Source organism: Verruconis gallopava, assembly GCF_000836295.1.
Source record: "Verruconis gallopava strain CBS 43764 unplaced genomic scaffold supercont1.26, whole genome shotgun sequence".
In the NCBI taxonomy this organism is placed as follows: domain Eukaryota; kingdom Fungi; phylum Ascomycota; class Dothideomycetes; order Venturiales; family Sympoventuriaceae; genus Verruconis; species Verruconis gallopava.
This window is the reverse complement of record NW_015622162.1, coordinates 121,431-137,233: the sequence shown is the minus strand read 5'-3', so window position 1 is coordinate 137,233 and position 15,803 is coordinate 121,431. Positions and strand designations below refer to the sequence as shown.

General features: G+C 56.8%; 5 protein-coding genes across 5 annotated transcripts; 2 read left to right on the top strand and 3 right to left on the bottom strand.

The window, feature by feature from the left end:
- Positions 1–1,787: 1,787 nt before the first annotated feature.
- PV09_07004 (pyruvate kinase) lies at positions 1,788–4,888 on the bottom strand. Its single transcript, XM_016360718.1, has 7 exons — positions 4,317–4,888; positions 4,217–4,263; positions 4,063–4,143; positions 3,892–4,013; positions 2,963–3,796; positions 2,826–2,907; positions 1,788–2,749 (listed from the first exon to the last, which is right to left on the bottom strand). The coding sequence occupies exons 1-7, from the start codon at positions 4,480–4,482 to the stop codon at positions 2,498–2,500; spliced, it is 1,584 nt and encodes a 527-aa protein (XP_016211395.1). The 5' UTR covers positions 4,483–4,888; the 3' UTR covers positions 1,788–2,497.
- Positions 4,889–7,059: 2,171 nt separating this feature from the next.
- Positions 7,060–9,548, top strand: PV09_07003 (uncharacterized protein). Its single transcript, XM_016360717.1, has 3 exons — positions 7,060–7,709; positions 7,770–8,610; positions 8,709–9,548. The coding sequence occupies exons 1-3, from the start codon at positions 7,413–7,415 to the stop codon at positions 8,831–8,833; spliced, it is 1,263 nt and encodes a 420-aa protein (XP_016211394.1). The 5' UTR covers positions 7,060–7,412; the 3' UTR covers positions 8,834–9,548.
- Positions 9,549–9,557: 9 nt separating this feature from the next.
- PV09_07001 (uncharacterized protein) lies at positions 9,558–13,683 on the top strand. The gene has a single exon (XM_016360715.1). It carries the CDS (start codon positions 9,889–9,891, stop codon positions 11,533–11,535), a length of 1,647 nt encoding a protein of 548 aa, XP_016211392.1. The 5' UTR covers positions 9,558–9,888; the 3' UTR covers positions 11,536–13,683.
- On the bottom strand, positions 11,634–13,347 carry PV09_07002 (uncharacterized protein; the record flags this gene model as incomplete). The annotated part of the gene is made up of 1 exon (XM_016360716.1): positions 11,634–13,347. The coding sequence occupies exon 1, from the start codon at positions 13,248–13,250 to the stop codon at positions 11,634–11,636; it is 1,617 nt and encodes a 538-aa protein (XP_016211393.1). The 5' UTR covers positions 13,251–13,347.
- A 1,408-nt stretch (positions 13,684–15,091) lies between the features above and the next one.
- On the bottom strand, positions 15,092–15,319 carry PV09_07000 (uncharacterized protein; the record flags this gene model as incomplete). Its single annotated transcript, XM_016360714.1, has 1 exon — positions 15,092–15,319. One exon carries the CDS (start codon positions 15,317–15,319, stop codon positions 15,092–15,094), a length of 228 nt encoding a protein of 75 aa, XP_016211391.1.
- Positions 15,320–15,803: the final 484 nt, after the last annotated feature.

The following is a 15,803-nucleotide window of genomic DNA, read 5'->3' as shown; positions in this document are numbered from 1 at the left end:
CAATAGACTGGGGTCAAACCCCTGCTGTCCAGCTCGATAGCCGAGAGAGCACAAGCAGGCCAGCTGAGGAACCGATGTAGGGCTGGAAGAACAGTTATGTAGCCGAACAACCATGGCGACGGGCGATGGACGAGTTCGCCCACCGGGTGCGTCGTGGCTTCAAGCGCGCTTCCTCGGCGCTGGCGCCTGCGGGTGCCGATGGTGAAGCATCCAAACGTCAGAGCAGATGCTCTCCGTCACCACAGCGCGGGCTTACTTCAGACACATCGTCTGAGCATCACGCTCCACGCGACGGGGCACATGGTCGAGTCGCCGATCGCCTTGCCTCGAGCCTCGAAAAGAGCCGGTGCCTACTTAGCACGCTCAACCATGCATCTCGTGGGATGAGTCCGTCCGGCAAGCTTTCCCAATTCTCGACCGTGGCTGCTGCGGCCCGACCAGAAACACAAATTTCCCTTTCTCCCACCGCGCCGGCTGCACGACCATGACGCATGGTCATCGCCAGAGACTCTGCTGGACCTTTTTTTGCGCGTGAAACGCGATGGCAGGCCCCCAAGTCGTACAAGTCGACAGCGGATGTGACGGTCATGCTGCTTTGACCAGGCCTCCCTCCCCTTACCTTCATCCTGCGAACCGCGAGAGGCACACGCGTGAAAGCGAGCTTACCATCCTTGCCAGGTTGCGCCGAAGCGAACGAGGCACAGCAGGACACGACGAAGAGAGAAGAACAGAGCGAGAGGGACAGGGAGTGTGGGAAGAGGCAAAGCGTGGAAGGCTGCATGGAGGCTAGCCGCTTCGATGCTGCATGCGATGAAGCAACTCGATTTGCATTTCCTCCGCCGGGTTTAATCGCCGCCGTGTCGAAAGAGGTCGCGCCGAATCTGCACAAACCAAGCCATCTCTTCGCCCTACACCCTCGCTCGCTCTACAAGTATGCTCTTCTGGTGGAGCCCGACGGGGGGGGGGGGGGATTTGGCGGGCGTTCGAACACGGCTGGGTCCTCCCCGCAAACCTGCGGTGAAAATGAAGAGGGCGACAACGACGACAAGCACAAAGAATCGCCAACCCTCCCCCATCCCCGTCAAATATGATCGATAAACAGGCTCGCGGGAAACAACGCGGCTCTCAAATCTCCTCCCTGGACGTCGCCGGATTCTTCTATGTTTGCTTTCCACTCGCCGCGTAAGACGGGCCCATCCGTCCGATGCTACGAGACGGTAACGCGAGCACAGAGAAAGAGAGAGAGAGAGAGAGAAAACGAGAAGAGCTGAGAGCGAATAGTGCAGCAAGCGGCATTTCCAGCCGTCCGCTGCCGGCGCTACCGCTCGCCGTCGCCCATCATTTGACCGCCTCGCCCACCGCGCCGAAGCGACGGCGGCAAACAGGTTCTTTCCCACTTCTCCACCGCCCCGCTGCCGACCGCGTCGCCTGTCCGGCCTCACGGCGCAGGCAATCGTTCGCGCGGACCCGGCTACGGCCGCCGATTCCTCTCACCACCGCCACCTTTTGCGGGGATGAGAGAGAAAACGTCCAGTTCTACAGAGGACGTGTGCGCCGTTCGGCTGGCTCTCGCGATCGACCGCCCCGGGCAGCCTGCCCTCCGCTCACGCTGCCTCGACGGAAACCGTCGTGTGTGCCTATGTAAAAAAAAAAGAACCGCAAAGCACAAGTTACCACGTAGACCGCCCGCAGGCCTCCCTCTTCTTCCTATCTCTTCTCTGTCCCTTCCCTTCCAAACGGGGACTGTCGATCCCCACCCCCCCCCCCCCCCACCCTTTCATGACGCAGTGCTTACACTCTTTTGGACATTTTGCTCTTTTCATCTTTGCGGTGAGAAGCTTCGCGTGTGGTTGGACGGAAACAAATTAAAGAGAAAGTCAAATTCCTGCAGCGTAATCCACAAGTCGCGCGTTGGTGGGGACGTCCTTTTTTAAGTTGAAGCACACTACACCCTCCGTTTCTTCATTGCTGGAGTTACGGCAGTCAGCACGGAGGGAACGTGAGTAAGGGAGTGACGGAGAGAGTGTGTGCGTCTGTTCGCTCGCCGTCACCCAAAGCCGATGCGTAACGTGACGACACCGTTAAAGCTAAGTTAGTGTTTTGGAGGTAACGCTTGGGCTGCCAACGTTCACCACCGCGAACGACGAGTCAGATAAATGAACTTAGTTCAAGCTGATTCACTGTGTGTGTGTGTGTGGAGTGGGGCGCCTCAGAAAGGTAGCAGGGTAAACCTATTTCCGCAAATAGCTCTAATTCTGCTATCCGCTAAAATCTCATCTTTGATTTCCAAAACAGCTCGTTTCAACTTGATGTGCTCGACAGTGGGTTAGACGCGTTTCGATTGCAAAGGGGTAAGGGGTTGCGATGAGGAAACTGGGCAGTCACATCGCCTCCCATGAGCGAGTTTTCCCGAAAAGAGGGAAATCGGGGAAAGGGGGGGAGGAGGATGCTCTACGTCCGAAAAATCCTTTGCGCACACACACATCCACACAATAATCTAGGCGTCCTGGTCAAGACCCAGGTCCTCCGTCGCAGGTACGATGCGAAGCGTGTTGGTGTGGCCCATACCACCACGCCAACCTTGCACGCAGACCACCGCGTCGCCTCTGTTTAGAACGCCGAGTTTCATTGCATTTACGATACCCCAGGTAAGACGTCTGTCGACGTCCTCTTGCCACGGCACCTCGTTAAAGTCTGGCTTCTCCTCCGGGAACCAGAACGGGTAAACACCACGATATAGATGTGCGTACTGGACGACGTCACGTCAGCCGCGCTGTGCGCAAACGGTTGTAGGCGAGAGGGGTGGAACAGGTCGGCTAACTTACCCTGGCAGCGCGTGCGTTTCTCGTAACCATGATGATAGGGCACACGGGGCGGTATTTGGATAGCAGGCGGGCCGTGCTACCGCTACGGGACTGTTAGTAACTTCTCACGGCGGCAAGAAGTCCCGATCAGAACGTACCTGGTGGTGAGCACGACGATGGCGCCGGCATTCTGTTCGAGACTGGCGCTCACGGCAGCCATGGCACATGTCTCTGCCGTAGGCACAGGCACGGGAGCCAGGCGTCTGAGTTCGTCGTACTGGCTGACGTACGGGATGGCAATCTCAGCGAGCAAGCAAGTCTCGTGCATGATGGTCACGGCTTCGACTGGGTAGTTGCCCTTGGCCGTCTCGCCGGACAACATGACGCAGTCGGCGCCATCAAGCACGGCGTTTCCGACGTCGCTGACCTCGGCGCGGGTGGGGCGCGGGTTGTACGTCATGGACTCGAGCATCTGCGTCGCGCAGATAACGGGCTTGCCAGCGATGTTGCACTTGGTGATCATCATCTTCTGCGCGATGAACACCTGTGCGGGCGGAATTTCGATGCCCAGATCGCCACGCGCGACCATGACGCCGTCCGTCTCCTTGAGGATCTCGTCGAAGTTGTTGACACCCTGCTGGTTCTCGATCTTGGCGATGATCTGGATGTCCTTGCCATCCTCTCCAAGCACCTCACGGATGGCCCTGATGTCAGAACCGGCACGGATGAAAGACGCGAAGATCATGTCTACTCGGTTCTTGACGCCAAATCTTATGTCGGCCTTGTCTTTCTCGGAGAGCGGGGGAAGGTCTACGTCTGTCTTGGGCAGGTTGACACCTTTGCGCGACGAGATCTTACCGTTGTTCTTGCACCGGCATCTGATGTTCTGTTCGTCGACCACCTCGAGCACTTCGAAGGAGAGCACACCGTCGTCGACGAAGATGATCTTGCCCTTCTCAATCACCTTGGTGATGTTTTTGTAGTCGACATACCTAGTCGATGTGTGTCAGCTTTGTTTGTCTTCCGGCCCGTTCTGCGTCTGCTTCTCGCGAGCGCGGAGATTACGCCTTGCGTAGTGGAGCCATACATGATCTTGTTATCGCTGGCCGTCTTGTACTTTTCGTCTGTGGTGATGATAATCTCATCGCCGGCGCTAATATCAAAATCCTTGTCGTCGATCGTGTTACCCGTCCGGATCTCTGGGCCTTTCTGCGGACACATTAGCTCCAGCTGGGGCCCTTTTCGACGTTCCACTGACCGTATCAAGCGCAATTGCGACCGGTCGACCGGGCATCTTCGCCTCTGCCGCTCGAGCATTGTCAATTACGGATTGATGGTACTGTGTGTGCACTTGTAAGCCATGCGCGCTCTCGCTGATTGTTTTGTTTTCAGGGAGCTGATTGTAGACGGACCTCGTACGAGCCGTGGGAGAAGTTCATGCGAACAACGTTAAGACCAGCTGTGCACGAATTAGTGTTTCGTCACTTTCCATCCGGACACGGCTTGGCGCACCCTTGCGGAGCTCGTTGATGCGGTCGACATTGTTGGTCTTTGGGCCAATTGTGCAGATAATCGACGTTCTGCGGTAGTTTCGAGAAGGGGTATACTCGGTATTCAGCTGAGCCAGCCATTCGAAACGCGTGCGGCCGGCGTTGAGGTGGTCGAGGGCGTTGGCCATGGTGGGTGAGCTCTTGAAGCTGATAAGAGGGGGGTTGTGTCGCGAAGGAATTGCAGCTTTGGAGGGGCAGAAGGTGCTTAGATATCAAACCAAGCACAGTGGAGCCCGCAGCAGGATGATGTAAAATCAGGGCGACAGCTAAGGCGTCGCGTGAAGAATCGAGGTTTTTTTTTGTTTGTCTGTCAAGCTAGGGATGCAAAAAAAAAGAGGTCAGAGTCCAACGTAGCGCAGCGAGGGTTGAGAAAAAAAAAGTAGCTTTTTTGGGGGGGAAATGCGTTTCTGCTCTACGTAAGGCTGCGCCCGCCGATCCAAGATATCGCACTCAGCGAACCAGCAGCGTCGAATTTGCTCGTCTTGACCACGGCGGGCAAGCTGTTCGACTGCGTGATAAAGCGTTCGTTTAACGTGTGTGATACAATCTAACAAGAAAAACTCGGCCTTCTCTCCAGACAGAGCCAGAATTAATGACGCCCCCACCAGCTAAGCTGTCCATGGACGGGTCTCACCCAGCTCCCGCTTACCAGCAGCTCAACAAACAACAGCGACTTGAGCGCCAGCATCCCCATCAGCGGCGACAGGGGTCGACCACAAAAAATAAGCAGTCGGACCGCTGTGGACGGGAGCACTCCCCACCGTGACGACTTAGGACTTCTTCGGCAATGTGTTGAGAACGACGCCCGCTGGTGTGCAGAGCCCTGTGATTGGCTGCGATGGCGGAGCGCGGCGGGAGCGCCAAGGCCCAACGTAGCAGTGTCAAGCACATGATCGTCGGCTCGTCTCGTGCCTCAGAGTCAGACACCTGAACCCGATCTCCCGGGCAGCAGATACACCACCAGCACTCCAACCCTCGATCGTCCTTGTGTGTAGCTGCCAAGGAGATACAAGAACAAGAAGCAGAAGAAGCAGCAAAAGCTTGCCTCCGCTCCGAATGCTCTGTTGAGCTCGCGCCCAGACACTCATACCTCCACGCGTCCAGCTCCTAGTTCACCATGGTTGTATGCCGCGTATCCTCATCTGACTCGTACGATAACGGCCACTGATGGAAGCAAACAGCTCGGCAGGTTAACACATTATGCATTTGATGCAGTGCTGTGTATGCATACCAGACCGCCTGCTGTCCTCATCACCACTACCACGGCCGGCTGACAGTGACCCAGTTTCTGCCTTCCTCGCCGGTGTGAAGCGCTCCACCGGCTTAACGTGAGCTGACCCCTTCCACCCCACCTTCCCCTCAGGACAACAAAGAAGAACAACAACAAAACAACAAGAGCATACAACCGCATGGGCACATGCGTCCCGCACCAGCCCTACCCATCCCGTTGCCTACGCCACACGCCCCATCCCATGCCACGCCTCGCCCTCTTGCGATGTTCTCTGACTAAAAGTACAGTCCCAGTTTTCGCTCCGAGCAAGTCTCCGACAACAAAGAGGTCCGCAAGTGGATTGACAACTACCTTTGGGTAGGTGAGGTGGTGATGGATCAAAGCGTCGCGCTCATGAGCTCGAGCGGCTACTTCGAGAGGAAGAGATGAGGGTTGATGCACGTCCTAGACGATGAGATGAGAACGAAGATGGATCCTGAGGTTCCTGGAGGATCAAACAAGAGCGGCGTGGAATGGGCGTTGGTGGAGTGTACATGGGTGAGGGCTGTTACTGCTGCTGCTGCTGCTGCTGCTGCTGCTGCTGCTGCTGCTGCTGCTCAGGCTGTTCACAACCTTTCGAAAGGCGTTGGAGGCAAGACGCCGCCTTTCATCCGTGTGCCGCCTCTCTAAGCATGCTACCCAAATTAAGTAGAATCCCCCCAAAATGAAAGACTCTACTCTACCCCCTCCCGATCTAAATAAGGCTAGCTACTACTTTATGTTTCGCTCTGCTGCATTTCAAGTTTGGGAAAAGGGCCCGCTCAATCATCGCGAGCCTGCTTGGCGGAACGTCCCAATCATGATCGCGTTGACAGATGGATGGACTCCCTGGCCGAGCGGCCGACTTGTACGGCAGAAAAAGCACCATTCAGGACGTCCAAGCCACGCACGTCGTCGTCGCAAGTCCGTAATGTGGATCCATCACCCCAATGTGGACACGACGAGACCTTCCAAGACCAAAACAAGAGAGAAAAAAAACAAGAAACCGGTCGTAAATGTGCGGGTCCGTTCCCTAGACAGCGCCATTCCTCCTTTTAAGAAAGACGTGTGCTCTCTCAACAGACCGGTAACGAGCACTGCTCGCCGGAGCTGGTAGCAGCGGCAGCAGCAGCAGCAGCAGCAGCAAACGTGCCCAACGAAAACGAAAGGCCAAAAGGACAGACGCACTAGAAAGAGCCGCCGGTTCGTTGGCGTGCATGTTTGCGGCGCCAACCGCTGGTCCTTATTAGCTTTCTCTCCTAAGATCACCGCCAGGACCCTGTCCCTGTGCGCCGTGCCAAGCTTTAAAACTGCCCACCCCAGTCCCCCTTCCCATCTCGGACCAGTCCAGCCCGCTAACAGGTCAACGAGAGTTGATGCATCCCAGGACGGGAGGTCGTCGTTGGCAAAGAAAAAAAAAAAAAAAAAAAAAAAAGAAGGCGATACGTTTGCGGCTGCTTCTTCGATACGGACACGGTCGAGAAACTCCGCTTGGCTGCCTGGCCCACAACGAACCCGCTCCATGTAGTCCGTCTTCTCGGTCCCTTTCGTCGTCATCGGCTTCGTCGTCGTTGCTCGCCTCCTCCCCTTTCCTTCCCTTCGTCGTCGTCACTCGTTCTAACGAAAACCTCGACCGCGCACCTAGGAGCCAGCTTTGGCCTGTGTCATCTAGCGAAGCGCTGGCGCTGAGCTCAGCACGACACGATCCTCGCGGAACCGTACCCTTGTGTATTCCTTGTTTCGCGTTCTGTGCTTCGTGCTCGTGCCGCCGGCTTCACACTTCTCGTTTCTTCATTGTGCACGACGAGAATGCGGCCGCATGGCGTGTTCGGAAAGCAGAATGCCCTTTCGCTCTTCGCCCTCTTCGCCTTCGTCCTCACTGCCCTTCACTTCTATTGTTCACCCTCGCAACGGTTCGGTGGTGACGGTCGTCTCTTGGCAGTGCCGGCGTTTGGACGCCGCAAGCTTCAGAGGCACTGGTCCATAACGGGGAGGGGTCATCTCGAGGGCGTCACGAACTTCAGAAAGCCCCCAGGACTGAAGGTCGTGGCTCTTGTGTTCTACGGCAGGCCGGGGAGTGTGTCCATCCTGGATTGCTATCTGAAGGTAGGGAGGCCCCTTCGATGTTTCCGCGCTGCCGTCTCTGACCTGAGATTTTATACACAGAGAAATCTGGCCGTGAACGGTGGTGTCCTGGACGAAGTCGTCTTCCTGGCGCGCACGAGACGGGTGCGCGACCTGCTCTACCTGGACGAGCTTGTTCGCACGTCGCCGTACTACCGCCGGCAGGATCTGACCTTCACGCGTGGCGATTACAGATCGGCGTACAACTTTGTCGAAAACGGGACCATGTATGTGAAGATCGATGACGACATTGTGTTCATGGAGGACTCTACGATCCCGAGCCTGGTCTCGACAAAGCTGGAGAATCCAGACCTGTACATCGTATCTGCCAACGTGGTCAACCAGCCGTCGCTCAGCTGGGTGCACCAGCACTTGGGCGTCGTCAAACCATACCTGCCGGAACTGGATACGCCTCCGACCTTCTTTGAATACCAAGGTGCGGTCGTGTCGCGCTCGCACGACCACCACGTCGCAGGGACATGGCGGCCGTCTGAGCTGCCCACCTGGAGCGGACCGCCGTCCTTCAACTTCACCGACTACTTTGCCCACCACCCGAACGGGCCGTGCCCAAGCCACAGGTGGCTGCCGCTGCGAAACCAATCCAACCATGACAACACGCCCATCACGGCCGCTCTGTACGACGCGTTTGGGCCCAGCCTGTGGCACTGGTACATTGGGGCGCAACAGCACTTCTCCTTCCTCGAGCATCTGGAAAACAACGAGCTGTGGCGGTACAAGTTCCACCGCTGGGACTACAATTATCAGAGGATGGGCATCCAGATGATCGCCATGATGGGCGACGACATCAACAGGGCGAAGCCAATCGTAAACAGGGATGACGAGTACTACTTTTCTGAGTTTATGCCGTCGGTGACCAAGCGACGTGAGTGATCCCTGCCAGGCTGCACACTTTTCGCACGCATCAGTTTTGTCTTTCGCTCGACGTTACTCTTGAAATCTATGCTAATCCTGTTACTTTAGACGGTGTCGTCGACGGCCGAGCACTTGCCGTGCACTACAGCTTTGCACCTCAGAAGGAAGGCATGCACACGACCGATCTCCTGGAGCGATATCGAGCATTTGCGATGGAAAACATATGTGTGTAGACGATCTTAACTTTGTACAATATCCTTTCAGTATGCAGGCGGGCGTTTCATTTGGTTGCGACACGATACCCGGCGACCTTGCGCAGGATGGGACGGCGAGAAAAGACTCAGATAGACTAGGGAAGTGCGATGGTTTGTTCCGGATAGAGTTAGCCAGCTGAGCACACGCATCATGGCACGAGAAGGTTTTCGGACACGGCTCAACGCCAGGAGTGATTTGAGCGGGCATCCGTATTCAGCCCAGCATCTCGGCAGCCGCGAGGACGAGGGTGCTGATGACGATGATGACGGGATCAGCTGGAGCGGCCAGGCGACGCGTGGTGCTTCCCTTTTTGGGCTGGACAGACTAAGCGCCAAGCAACGGCGCCTCCAAGCCGGACCAAGAAGAACGCTCAGCGTCGTGCTGCTGACTGCCGAGCGACGAGGAAAATTTTTTCTGTCCGTCGGTTGCTGCGCTATTATTCTTGATGTTACTGTATTTACCGTAGCCGCGTCTTGGCTCGTGGAGTTGGCTGGTGAGGAATCATCGTTGCTGAGGCCACGCGTACTCGTCCTGATTTAGAACACGGTGGATGACCCCAGACACATCACGTCACAGTGGAGCACGAGACGCCTTAAGCGGATCCTCCATTCCTCGCCTGGCCTAGAGCTCAGGGCGTTGCCAAAGGCCGCAGAGGCCCAGTCCACCTGCTAGGGGGCACCTGCTCGGGGGGGGGGGGGACCCCCTAAGACACGCCTGAGCCCGGGGCCACTCCTGGCGCCAGGAACCATCCGGCCCGGCTTCGCGAGCAGCGTCGTGGTTTTCCCCGACAATGATACCTTTACCACGCCAATGATTCAGCTTCTGCTGTGCGGCGTTTTTTATTTCCCTTCAAAACACTCTTGAGGCTGCTTCTTGTGCCTTCTCCTCCCCTTACATTCTCCCCCCCCTTACTTTCTCCCTGCCCCCGCCAAAAACCAATTACTCGAATGTGTCCTCTGGCTTTGTCTATCTTCTCTCGCTCGTTTTCTCTTGTTTAGAGTCCGATGTCCTCGGGCAGGCCGCTACGTCACCCATGGCCGAGCAAGGCAGACTCGAGGGCTTCGCTGGTACGGACCCCGCGCAGAATGCGACGCCAATTGGATCAGACCTGGAGAGCGAGCCTGGTCGGGCTGTTGAAGACACAGAGGCGAGGCAGCCTCCCTCACAAGATGCAAATATAGCCGCCACGAGCGAACCGTCACAACCGTCAGAACCGTCGCCCGCCCCGTCCGACAAACAGAAGGCCGAGTCGGAAAGTGCTGAGGAGGTGGAAGAGAGGTTGCCGATGCAAGAGGCCGAGGATGCGAGGACCGAGCACGCCAGCCGCGACACCGTCGGCCCCGCTGACCGCTCCGTAACCACCGTAACCTGGGTCGACGAGAAGGTCGCTGACGAGCACGTCTCAACGCCGCACATCCCTTCGATCGTCCTGCAGAAGGGACGGCGGAACCGCTACGTTCCCATTCCAGAGCAGAAGCTGCGCAACAACCTGTCAGGCATGGTCGGCTTCCTCGAGTTCGCAAACGCGTTGGACTTCGCCGCCAACGTGTGGAACACGATCCCCGTGCCCACATTTGCAGCCGTGTTGATGGGCCTGGGCGGCGCCACCGCCCTGATCATCTCGGTCTTTGCGCTCCGGGACGGGCTCAAGGCCTGGAAGAACGTAAAGGTCCTGCGGAAGGAGCGGGCGGAGCTGCTGGCGGCCATGCGAGACAAGGAGAAGGGGATACCGGTCGACGGCTACGCCCTGGACGTCAAGGTCGAAGTCAACCGCCGTGAACTGGGACAGGAAATCGTCGACCGGCTGTCCATGGATGTCTTCATGGGCTTTTCGGCCCTGGTGGTCGGCGTGGGCACGATCTTGGCGATCGCCGGCGCCAATCCGCGCATCTACCACGCGTCCAACCTGCTGTCAGGATACATCGGCAACGCGCCGTCCGCGGTCTGGGGCGTCGGTAATACGCTGTGGAGCGCGTACCTGTTTCGCCGCGCCCGCCGTCACTTTGTCATTGGCACCCGAAACTTGCGAGACGAGGTGGTCAAGGCTAGACTAAAGAAGCGAACGAAGTCGATACGGGTTCACTCCTTCATCATGGGACTGGCAACCTTGGTGTCCGCGCCGAGCGGTATAGTCACGGCTACCATGTGGCAGGGCTATCCTCCCCTCGTGCCCTGCATTGTGCTCGCGAAGTGGGGAAACGAAATATGGAGGAGACGTCTGGGTTACACCAGGTTCCCCATCGGCCCGCAATACCCCTCCGTGGACACGGAAAGCCTTATCGAAGAACTCCAGTGGACGATTCGTATCAGCGATGATCTTGCCAGAGACAAGACGGCGAGTCACAAGAACTACATCCAGGTCTATCGCGGCTCTGACTCCACGACGGCTTTCATGTGTCGGATCGGTCTTCTCGAAGATCTCTGCGTGGAGTTGGTAAACGCCGGCCACATCAAGCACGGCAATCGGCAGACCGTTGAAGTAGACCAAGACATGATCGAGGACTGCGAGAGACTGGAGCCCGCGTTCGGCGCGGCGGCCGCTAGGATCTTCCAGAAGAAAGGCCGTCGAGCGCTGGAGCACAGGGAACGGCATTTGCTTGAGCTGTTGGGCGCAAGCATGCTCGACGCTACTTTCCGACGAAAGCAGTCGATTTCACAGCGAGTAACCACACGTGGATGAGATACGAGCAAGCTATGTTCAGTGGTACAGAGATAGATTTACAGCCTTTTAACGTTGTCTAATGCCGTTGTGATCGGTTTGAGATCATGACTCTCCACTTAGTCTCCGCGACCGTCCACTTCCGCTGGGCGACCTTTACGCCTGCCCTCGAGAATCTGCACGACCACAGTCGGCAACACGCTTGCCGCAAAGATGATGCCGGCAGTCAGACCTCCGCTTCCGCCGATCCCAATGCTTGAGACCATGTCTGGCAGCCAAAACGGGCAAATAAACCCCCACGTGGATCGCACCACGTTGACAAACGCGCCGATGCTGCTCGAGTGATTCTGGTGCATGTCGACCATGTACGTCATGCAAATGGTCGTAACAATCTGGTTGCCCGCTGCCGCGATGCCAATCCCGACTATCGGGGTTACGTTCCAGGTCTTAGCCTGGGCTGTCCGCACACCAAACACGATCAAGCCGACCATGGCGAGCATGTAGCCAAAGTAGCTCAGCCACAATCTAAACTCAGGCCTGACCCAGCTGCTTCCGTTCCGTTTGGCTTGGCGACGTCTCGCAGCGTGCATCCACCAGTCGCTCAGCGGGCCTGCAAGCTGCTCGCCGACGACGGAGCCGATGATCATGCCGAGAAATTGCAGGCCGAGCTGTTGGGCGTTGAAATGGTACAAGGGCAAGAAGATCTGCGGTATTTCGACTGTGAGGAAGACGGACGTGAAGCCGAACACGACCGAGTATGCGATTGTTGGCAGAAGAACGGAGGCATGTTTGCCCAGGAAGAGCGGCTCGATGAACTCCACGGCTCGGAACGGTGCAGGGTCGATGCGTCTAAACGAGAAGTACGCGCTTTTGAACGACGACTTGCCAGCAACCGACGCGTCCGTTGTGGAGGGGTCGTCAGTGCGCATATACCTTGTCTCTGGTGACAGGAAGAGATATGCGACGAATTGCACGGCGTTGGTGATTGCGAATATCCAATATATCCAGCGGTAGCCGACATGGTACGCAACGAAGCCCATCAGGAACGGTCCCGCCGGCGGACCGAGCGTGACCATCAGCGTCCAAATGCCCATCTTGGTAGCTCGCTGGTTCTTGAAGTATGTTTCGACGACAACGCCGCTGCCAATGGCAGCTGGCGGGCTGATGAAGAAGGCAACCAGGCACCGGCAGGCCGCCATGGCGCCGTAAGAATGGCTGACGGCGCAGCCAACGCTGCAGATGCCCGAGCCAAGACACGAGATCAACCAGACAGGGCGACGGCCGTAGCGCGTCGAGATGGGCTTCCAGAAAAGAGGCCCGTACCCTAAGACGACGATCTGCACCGACGTGAGGTATGACGTCTTCTGCAACGACACGCCCAGGTCTTGGGCGATGTTCTCGTATGCCGGGATGATGCCGGCGGCCATGAACGTCGTCATCATGGCGTGGAACGCAATCAGGAACAGGTTCACGTTTTTCTTCCAGTCCGGCCAGTTGTACGGGTCCTGGGGGTCTATGCTGGGAATCGGCTCCAGCTCGTGGGTACCATGTCGCCGGATGAGATAGTCCTTGTGAGCGCTGGTCAGCTCTGGCTTGACCGTGGCGACCCGTCCCAGGCCATTCTCAGGGTCGCTTGTTGCCGGCGGAGCTTGCTCCTGACGAATGCTTTCGGCCTTTTCGACGGACGACGACAGAGAAGGCTCTGAGGCAAAGTCCTGGCGGATCGTGTCCTTCATCCTTGCCGCTGTTCAGGCCTCGTCGGCAGGCCTTTAAGGGCAGTGCCTTTTGTAGATTGGACGTGTACGTTCTTATTGTTTATTTTTGTTTTATTCGAAGCACTGCATATAATCAGCGTGGTGGGAGGCAAATTCGGTAGACTCCTATAGAGCGAAGAGGTCCGCAGAATAATAATATCAAACGTAGACGCGAAATTCGAGCTACACCACGGCCGTCATATAGTCCCAAGCACGAGCACCTTGCGTTCGCCATCCTTCTTGGGAAAAAAAAAATGAACTACCGATTTTCCTACCGAGCGACATTTGACGCTTTGTCCCGACTACCCGTCATTCTTGTGGATCCCTCGCAAGACCCTCCCCTTGGAACTAGATCTGCGTCGCCGCAGGCGTAACTCCCCCAACACTCCACAAAATTACGGGGTTTCTCCGAGGTTTCCAGAGGAAGGGACCCATCCATTCCCCCCCCCCCCCCCCCCCCAGAAACCAGCAAACCGCCATCTTTCCTTTGCCGTTTTCCCCAATTTTCTTCCCCCTGGGCAGAGCGCGACGACGTGGTGGCTCCGGAGGGAAGGGAAGAAAAAGAAAAGGCGGGATCAGCAAGCACTGTTTGTTTACTGCGAGGAATGGCCTGAGGCCGTTGGACGACGGACGCGAGGCCGCAAAGCGGCAGGGCGGTGGTGCATTATCATTGCATGCCTCCGGCGTTTCGCCTGCTGGCTTGATTATCTAGTATGCGGCTCTGAGATAAGCAACGAACACAAGCTTTTCTTTTTTTTTTTTATTTCTTGGTCTCTCCCCCGGGGTGCTTTGCCCCGGCCTCCCCACTTCGCTTGTTTTTTCGGGGGGGGGAGGGGAGGGAAGGGGGAGGAAGAGCCAAAGTCGGCGCGTGGCAGGTGGGCAGGCTAAAGCGGGTGTCGTCCGCGTCTTCCATCGTCACAACGATTTACGGCATTCATTGTCGTTGCCATCCTTCGTCCTCGTCCTTCTTCCGCTTCAGACGCACACGCGGCCGAGGCGGAAACGAGGCACACCGTCTGACATCCGGTGTCGGGCTTTGAATGGCGAAAAAATGGATATGAGAGAAAGGAGCCTCGTGAGGCAGAACCGGGTCCTGCAACCTGATTTCCCGTCGCCGAATTTCAGCTTGCCCGTCTCGCCCACAGACTGCCATCCAGTCGTTGCTTGCGGCGTGTTCCGTTCGCTGCCTCCTCCATGCAGCGCGTCGCAGCGACGGTCAAGACGGCATCGGCGGACAACTTGAGGGCCTTCGGGGACTGGGAGCGGCAGTCTTTCCCTCTTTCTTTCTCTCTCTCTCTCCCTCCGTCTCTGGCGGAGCGTCGACACGCAAATTGTCCATCAAAGTCCCGGGCGGTGATCTGCGATGTGCCGACGGATGTGGGACGGGATATGAAGGTGGGTCGTCGGATGGGGGACGTAGCCCCAAACGTGAGCTTTGGACAACTCCACGTGCAAAGGCTTTTCGGGACCCAAAAAAGAAAAAGAGTGTTTTGTTGCGGGGGATGTCGCTTTCTAGCGTTACGCGTATTTGCAAGCCGTGGCCTTTTTGTTGGCGTACGCTTGTAAGCTGACAGATGTGCCAGTGCGTGAGTAGCAGTGACCCGGCCTTGCCGAGCTCGAGTCATGTCTTAATTGTCGTGCTATCAAACTTCAATTACACATCTTGTCTCCACGCCATCTCGAACGCATAAACCCCACAAATCACTTTACCCCGGCCTCATATAGATGGTCCAGAGCATCATGGAAGATTCCACACCTAGAAAAACCTGCCTGTCTGCATCAGCCCCCGTCGTCGCCTTTCTCCAAATCGCCTGTGTTTCTCTTCATCCTTTACCCCTACCTTTACCCTTGCCGTTCCAGTCCTCGTCGTCTCGATGTTCGTCTCTTTTCTTTCGCCGCCCAGCACGCCGGTGGTCTGCAGCGAAGCATTCGACGCAAGAGTAGATGAAGCCTAGCACAAAGACCGTGAGGCAGACGACAAACTTGGCGGGATGTACGCCACCACCCTCTTTGTCGCCGATGAGATGGTCGACGGGGCCTTTCTTGGGCATGGTTCCTTCAAGCTCGTCGATCCTCCCACTTGCAGCGTGACTGAGCCGATCTGCGTTGCGCCTTATTCAGACGTCTAGACGGTCTTTCCGCATCCAAGTTCGCAGCCGGCAACGGTTTCCCGTCAAAAGTCTTGTGTTTTGCACGTCGAAAAGAACCGCCTCAATCAAAAATGCTTTTTTCTTACGCTTGGCTGCGGCTTCGTCCGCTTCTGCTCCTCGAATTCACGTTTCTTTCTCTGCTGCCGCTCGCGCCGCTTCTTTGCGATGAAGGAGTCGACAACAGTGACACTGATAGCTAGGATGCCTGCGAGAATGATGAAGACGACACGGTGAGGAGTGATCTTCATGTGGAAAACTCCTCAGTCTTGGTGCCTGTACCTTTCTTTCCTGCTTTAGCGACGTCGGGATCGCTTCGGCTAACGTCGCAGACCGTCGCTGCGAATGGACAAGCGTGGGAGGGGGAAAAGCCAAATAATATGATAAC